The sequence below is a fragment of the Mesoplodon bidens genome (genome assembly GCF_964165515.1).
Source record: "Mesoplodon bidens genome assembly, chromosome: 6".
Lineage (NCBI taxonomy): Eukaryota > Metazoa > Chordata > Mammalia > Artiodactyla > Ziphiidae > Mesoplodon > Mesoplodon bidens.
In genome coordinates this window covers 22,376,989-22,384,591 of record NC_138162.1, presented here as the reverse complement: position 1 = coordinate 22,384,591, position 7,603 = coordinate 22,376,989, and the positions used below count along the sequence as shown (strand labels likewise).

Below are 7,603 nucleotides of genomic sequence, written 5' to 3'. Positions count from 1 at the left end.
CACAGCCGGGCCCGGGTGGCGCGAGGCCTTGCCCCGGAGGCCCGCGGCCTTACCCCGGAGGCGGACCGGGGGCGGAGCAGCCCCCGAAACTGGGCTCTCCCGGCGGGCGGCCCTTAGCCTCCCCGCTTCAGCAGCAGAAGATGCCCCACGGCGCCGCCCGCCCAGCCCATGAGCCTCGGCCGGACGAGGAGCTCGCGGCCCATTGGCGGCGGCGGAGCTGCGTCCCCACCCCGCTCCGCGTCCCCGCCCCCTCCGCTGCCGCCGCCGCTTCCCGGCTCCGCCTCCTCCTTCTCCGGGAGCCGCCTCCGTCGCTGCCGCCGCCGCCGCCGCTGCCGCCGCCGCCGCTGCCGCTGCTGCCGCCGCCGCCGCCGCCGCCACCGCCACCGCCACCGCCGCTGCCGGCCCGGGCCCAGCCAGCGCCCGCCGCGCCGGAGTCGAGTCGCAGCCGGAGCTGCTGCTAGCGGCCCCGCCATGAGCGGAAGCGCCGCCGCCGCGGTCGCCGCCGCCGCCGCCTCAGCAGCCGCGGCCGCCGCGCACTTCCAGCCTCAGTCGTCGTCTCCCAGGCCGGGCCCCGCCGAGCTCGGGTCCTCGCGCCGCCCGCGCCCCCTGCCGCCGCCGCCCCGGCCCGAGCCCGCCGCAGCTGGCCGCCTCAGCCCTCCGGGCCACGGGCCTCTCCGGGCAGGCGCCCAGGGTGGCGGCGCCTGCGGCCGAGCTCCGGGAGCAGGTACGGGGTCCAGGAGCGGGCCAGGCGGGGAGGGGCGTGGGTTGGTCTCGGCTGTGTGTGTTGGGGGGGCGCCCAGAGGCGTGTGGTCCAGCCGCCCGGCCCCGCGGCAGGGGTGGAGCGTTGTCCGGATCAGGTTAGTCCGTCCCCGGAGCCCCTGTGATCCCTGCGTCTCCGCTGCGCGGAGCGGCTCACAAAGCGTTTTCCCCCCTGGTGGGTAACCCCCTCCCCTAGGGTGGGCAGGGCAGGACCTCTCTAGGTCTCCTCGGGCGGTGGAGGAAACGGAGGTTTACAGGGGGGAGTGACTTGCCCAAGGTCACATAGCCGGCGAAAGTCGTAACCTGGCTGGGACCCAGGGTCACTCTGGCCCGGCGCGGGCCCGGAGCAGGGGGCGCTGGGAGGATGAAGAGCCCCTAGCCCCGGAGAACCGAGAGAGATTGATCGCGGAGGAGGGGGCGCTAGGCCTCGGCCACAGGCACGCCCACCCAGCGCTTTTGGGGCTGGCTTAGGAGAAAGGATCTCTTGCAGGCTGGGACGGAGGAGAGCGGCGGCTGATTTGGGGGATTGGTGGTGTCCTGGGGAGCCGCAGGGGGAGAGACTCCTGTGAGGTTGTTCTCTCGGGGAAGAGGGCTTTCTTGAGTGAGTGGGTCAGAGCTTCGGAAAGTTCTTACTGCAGGGACCATTTGGTCTCTGCCAGGCGACCTTTCCCACCACTGCACGGACTAAACCAATCCAGCTGGAATTAATAGGAGGGAGGCCTGCCTGCTTTTGTGGAGACGCCTGTAAGGTGTCTTTTTCACGAAATGGCCGGAGTTTCGTTCCTGCCCCAAACACCCGGCAGTATATATGGCCCTAGTAAAGACGTTTCTGCCACAAAAAGCCAAATGAGGTTTTCCCACGTGGTCTGGACCTGTCACACTTGGGGAACCCCCAGAGAAAGAACAGCTATCCCAGGTCTGAAGGGGTAGGAAGTGAGAGGATTGGGACAGGTCACCCACCTGCCTGGCATGGAAGAGGGCCATGTACTGCATGGGATTCCCGTTTTTCTTTCGGGTGGGTTGTTTCTATTGTGGATGCATCTTGGAAAGGGTCTTGGGGTTCTAGAGGCAACAGAGAGAGTAGTGTTACAATCAATGAAGAGGGTTCTCTGGAGTTAGAAAACAGAAGCTGTAGAATGGGGGAAAAGGAAATTTAGTCATTGTGGGGGAAGGGAGATGAAAGGATTGCTTGAAGGGAGGGGGACAGTGTCTAGCGTAGAGAAAAAGATTGGGCTGTTTTAAAGAGGGAGCCAAAGGTAATGAGCTTGAAAGGAGTCTGTTAGAGGTGGATGGTATCTTACAAGGTTGAGTAATAGGTATTGGTCTGCAATCATCATTTTCTTTGAGTAAAGACAGTTGTAAGTACTTTTACATCATGTTTTGGGTACTCCCCATCCCCCCCATTCTCTCTCATGTTCTAAGGCTGCAGGCCCGTAGTATTGTCTTGGAAGTAAGCCTTGACAGAAGAGGGAAGGGAAAGACTAATTAGCAAATGCATTAATTAGGGCTCTTTGTCCAAGATGATTCCTTGTTTAAGTCAGCTGTTTTCTTGCTGCCCTCCCACACCTCAGCTTTCCAGTTGTGGTGGCTGTTGGCAAGGTTCTTTGGGAAGAACTGCCCTGATTCAGACAAGATGGGTTAAATTTTTCTAAAAAACTGAGAAAAACATATTTGACAGATATATATAAAAGTATGAAAATTTACTTGTCAAAGACTTAAAATCAGGGAAATGCAAATTGAAACATCAGTGACATGCCATTTCACACTCATCAGATTGGCAGAAATTAAATGCTGTGATAACCAAGTGTTAGTAAGGTTATGGGGAAATCACCTTTTATATACTGCTAGTGGGGCTGTAAATAGATACAGTCACTCGGGAGAGCAGTATAGTGATGTCTAGCTGAAGGAGGGCAAGCAGATCTGTTTACCTAAAATGTCCATTTCTGGGTATATACTTGAAGAAACCTTTGCACACTTGTCCAAGAAAATAAGTACAGAAGAAGTACAGGAATGTTTATTGCTGCTTAAATGTCCACCAATAGGGAAATACATAAATTGTTAGATAGTCCCACACAATTGAATATTAGAGCACTGAGAAAAATAAAGTATAGCCACATGCATTAAAGTGGTTGAATCTTACAAACATAACAGGGGCTGGGGGAGTAAATAACAGAAGAATTATTAGAATGTTTCCACTTGCATAAAATCTGAAAACATGCAAAATAATATTGTCTGTATCTGTGTACATATGTAATAGTAGTATAAAAACATTCATGGTGGGGCCTCCCTGGTGGTGCAGTGGTTGAGAGTCCGCCTGCCAATGCAGGGGACACGGGTTCGTGACCCGGTCCGGGAAGATCCCATATGCCACGGAGCGGCTAGGCGCGTGAGCCATGGCCGCTGAGCCTGCGCGTCTGGAGCCTGTGCTCCGCCATGGGAGAGGCCACAACAGTGAGAGGCCTGCGTACGGCAAAAAAAAAACATTCATGGTAACAACTAACACCAAATTCGGAGTAGTGGTTATCTCTCAGAAGAGTGGGTGAGGAATGGGATTGATCAGGGGTACACACAGGACTTTAGTTATATCTAGTATTCTATTATTAAACCTGAATCAGATAATTGCAAATTAAGATTTGCTTATCTTGGATGTAGGGTACAGAGATATTTAAATATTTTTCAGATGTTTGAAATATTTCTCAACATGCAAAACAATTTCTTGTTTACATAGCAGAGGGTTTTTGTCCCATAATAGTGAAACTCTAGCCACAGGATCCAACCCAACACAGCCTGTTAGACATGCTGGCTGGTGATCCTTTTCTCACCCTATTCTGACCCGCAAAGCCTAGTTTTGTGATGGATGACTTTTATTTTGGAACAGCTGATAGGCACGTGGAGGATTTCCCAGTCTTTCTAAACTTTCTGGTGGACCTAGGTCAGCAGTTTGAATTTTGTCAAAATATAAGTGCTCCAGGACATTCTGATCTATCAAATGTAGGGAGGGACCCATAAATCTGATTCTGAACATGTTCCCTAGTAGATTCTCATGCCCACTGAAGTTTGAGAACCACTGCCTTAAGGTTTCTTCTGACTCTGGGCTGTACTTCTCAGCTTTGCCCAGCCTAGTCCCCAGGCTGCCTTCTGTTGCCCCTCCTGCATGACTGGGACTAATTTGGACCCATGTGATATTTAGCTTTTTTGTAGGGCATAAAAGAATGATCGGGTTGGAAGCCATTGAATGTTAAACCCTTCATAATCCAGGTTGTCTATTCCTCTTATTTTCATGCAGGTAGCTAAGGGGCCCACCACCCACCAGGGCTGTTTATCAGGTTTTATAAACTTTAACCACATGTATCACTGTGTATGGTTTTATAGTTAGGATAGGAGCAAAAAAGTGTCTGACTGAGAAGGAAAACTAGCAGATTGGAGAAAGTAAACCCCCAAAGGTAAATGTATGTGATCATGCCTTTCTCTGCAGATGATAGTGATTGTTTGCATGTTTTAGCTTAGCACATGCATTTGAAGTTAAGCTATTTGAACCCATAGTCAAAGATTGGGGGCTTGAGGAACAACTGATTATTCCCCTGGATGGAAGAGTTTTCTTTCTCTCAAATTTGCTAGTTTTTGGGGCTTCCCTGGTGGCTCAGTGGTTGAGAGTCCGCCTGCCGATGCAGGGGACACGGGTTCGTGCCCCGGTCCGGGAAGAACCCACATGCCGCGGAGCGGCTGGGCCCGTGAGCCATGGCCGCTGAGCCTGCGCGTCCGGAGCCTGTGCTCTGCAACGGGAGAGGCCACAACAGTGAGAGGCCCGCGTACCGCAAAAAAAAAAAAAAAAAAATTGCTAGTTTTCCTTCTTTGCTAGACCCTTTTTCCTCTGGTCCTAATATGTTTATGAATGAATTTATATTAACGTGTGAGGATTTCTGGTAATGAAATTTGTGAAATGCTGTTTGTTGTTGGTGACGTTCTTCTTTTTGGAAACCTACTTTGGAGGTGCAGTTTTGCCCCAGGGCTGCTGATTAGGGTTGTATAGCTTGTTCTCAGCACTGAGTGCTTGTTTTGTTTTGCAAGTGGGAGTAGAAACCCATTTTGTACTCCGCTTACCAAGATGAACACCTTGTGTGGAAACTGTGTCCCCTTAGTGGGGGCACCCTTTTCTAATCCTCACAAAGGTGCTCTGTGAACTAGCATGGCCCTGCGGCTTTGTAACTGTTGGTCCAGCTGTTACCCTTCCATACTCACCACAGGCTCTGTGAAGAGGGCTGGTCACTGCTAGGCCTGAGACTCCAAAAGAGTTTTCTCCATGTGAGCTTTTCATGGGAAAGGGCCTACCCCTGGCTTTTCATTACCATGCTCAGTTGAACCAAAGAGTTCAGCTCGAAATTGTAAAATTTGTTATGGGTCTGGAGAAATTGTACAGAATAAACAATTTGATAAATACCATTATTTATGGAAAGACCATGAGAAAGAAATCATTAAAAAGACAAAAGCATCTGGTAAGTGAAGGAGAGAAAGTAGCTATGCGCCACATTTGCTCATGCAGTCACATAGTGCTCACTTTGTGGGGGAAATACGATACTATTTTTCTCTTCCTATTTCCCCCTACACTAGTATTCCTGAATTTCTTAAGACCTCAGGCTTTTTAGCCAATTTTGAAAATATTTGCCCATTTGTATTTTCCATTAAGCGGTTGTTTACGCTTCCTGCTGTTTCATTTTTTCTTGGAGAGAGAGAGGAAGGGGGAGTGCTGAACCAAGGACAAGACTGGACTTCCTACTGCTTTTGCAAATAATGGCAGTGTGTTTTTCAGAACAGTTGTCATGGAAGAGTGCTGTTCTGCGGGCTCAAGGGAGAGGTACAATTTGAAGTGGTTTCTGTTGTCTTTTTTATTATTGTTTTTAAACATGATTGAGGGTGATGGATAGAGGGTTCCATTGTGCTTTTGCTGCTGTCTTGAAGAAATTTTTTTTTTAAGAAAATGTATGTAAATAAAACTGAAAATGTTTAACAAAACTAGTCTTATGCCCACACAAGGAGAATAAACAGTTCTCACCTATAAGCCTCACCCAAAGCAGTTTCAGGGTTTTTTTTTTTTTTTCTGTTCTTAGTTTAAATGGATATTAGTGCTATTCTAGGGACTGCTTGGGACAGTTAACCATGTTGGGCAGGTGGAGGAGAATGATGGGATTATACTAGAGTTTATCAGTAGCCCCCTCCAGTCTTGATATGGAAAGCTGTCACTGTATTGTCTGCTTTTGTGATAAAATATGTGTAGAAATGAGGGAGAGATTGTAAGTTTTGATATAGCCATTTGACCCTGTTGAAAGAAGGGAAGAAGTGGTAAAGAGGAAGAAATACATGCATGGAAGAGAGAGCTGCAAGCAATTAAGTAGTAGAACATTTTGTAGTGCTTCTGGGATGTACCTTGAGTTGAAAGTCACCTGTCAGTATCTGTTCTGCCTCAACACCTTTGATTTCAGTGTTTGCAGATGGTGCTCACTGATCTTTAGTTGAAGTCTATTTTATTGTCACAGAGCTGGAAAGCGAGCAGTTTTGAAGACTACACTGAAGTAGTAGGGGAGGCAAAGTAAAACAAGTATTCATTTCATAATCACTTGTGCAACTAGAAGATGGGACTCTAATAATTTAAAAAAGTATTTTCATTTGGCTTTTAGGCTATTTTATTTTTTAAATTTTTTAATAGCTTTGTCTTCCTATGTATATTTTTGCTACCACCTGAATATGTTTGAGTGAGCACCTACTGGGTGCTGGTAATACCAGTACTAGCCACTGATTCGTTGGGGTGATAGCTTCACTGTCAGAGACTTCATTACCTGAAGTACTGAGAACAGCACAAAGGAGTATGTTTCAGCTACTGCTTTCTTTTCTCCCCCTTTTCATGCTTCCTTCTGTTCCCTGGCCTTTTGGGCTTGGTGCTGATCTCTCCATCTGTCAGAACAGGTCCTGTCCTTTACTCTCCTCATGGGAGGGGTGCAGAGGCTTTGTAGGACCTTTGGGCTGGACACCCACAAGTAAAACCCCTCGAACAATATTGACCCAGACCCAAAGGCCTCCAGAGTGGCCCCAGCTCCTCTTCTTTCGTTGCTGCCTATGTTGCCACCACCCACATTTTGCTGTGGAGCCTGGAAGGCGCCCCCCTCACCCCCAATCATACAAAGAGGCTTTGTGCTCTGAGGATGTTTTAAAGGCGGGATCACTGTAATTATAATTCCCTAAGCACAACCAAGTAATGGGGGCAGACAGGGTAAAGATGGTATCCAAGTACTTGTTGGTAGGGAGAAGTCAGGCGGGGATTAAAAGCATCTGGAGACAGTACCAAAATGGATAATGGAGCGTTGTTGGTAATGCTGACAGGAATGTGTTTAAGTGAATACATTTCAAGGTTTTAAATTCTAATACTTGCAAGATACTTGAAGCTTTAAAAAGCACAAGACAGCCGAAACATTTTTTTTTTCTAGTCTAAAACTGTAACTGAAAAGTACTTTACAGTGGGACTTCCGTGGTGGCACAGTGGTTAAGAATCCACCTGCCAATGCAGGGGACACAGGTTGGAGCCCTGGTCCAGGAAGATCCCACATGCCGCGGAGCAGCTAAGCCCGTGCGCCACAACTACTGAGCCTGTGCTCTAGAGCCCGTGAGCCACAACTACTGAGCCCACGTGCCACAACTACTGAAGCCCACGTGCCTAGAGGCCCTGCTCTGAAACAAGAAAAGCCACCGCAATGAGAAGCACGCGCACTGCAACGAAGAGTGGCCCCCACTTGCCGCAGCTGGAGAAAGCCTGTGTGCAGCAACGAAGACCCAAGACAGCCAAAAATTAAAAAAA

At 49.4% G+C, this 7,603-nt stretch overlaps 1 protein-coding gene across 3 annotated transcripts in view; it reads left to right on the top strand.

The window, feature by feature from the left end:
• The first annotated feature begins 452 nt into the window (after nucleotides 1–452).
• RNF38 (ring finger protein 38) overlaps nucleotides 453–7,603 on the top strand; it is a 129,070-nt gene continuing 121,919 nt past the window's right edge. For all 3 annotated transcript variants that reach the window (XM_081236154.1, XM_081236155.1, XM_081236158.1), the window contains exon 1: nucleotides 453–724. In XM_081236154.1, the coding sequence (XP_081092280.1) occupies nucleotides 472–724 (253 nt within the window). In that variant the 5' untranslated portion in view covers nucleotides 453–471. The remainder of the gene's footprint in view (nucleotides 725–7,603) is intronic.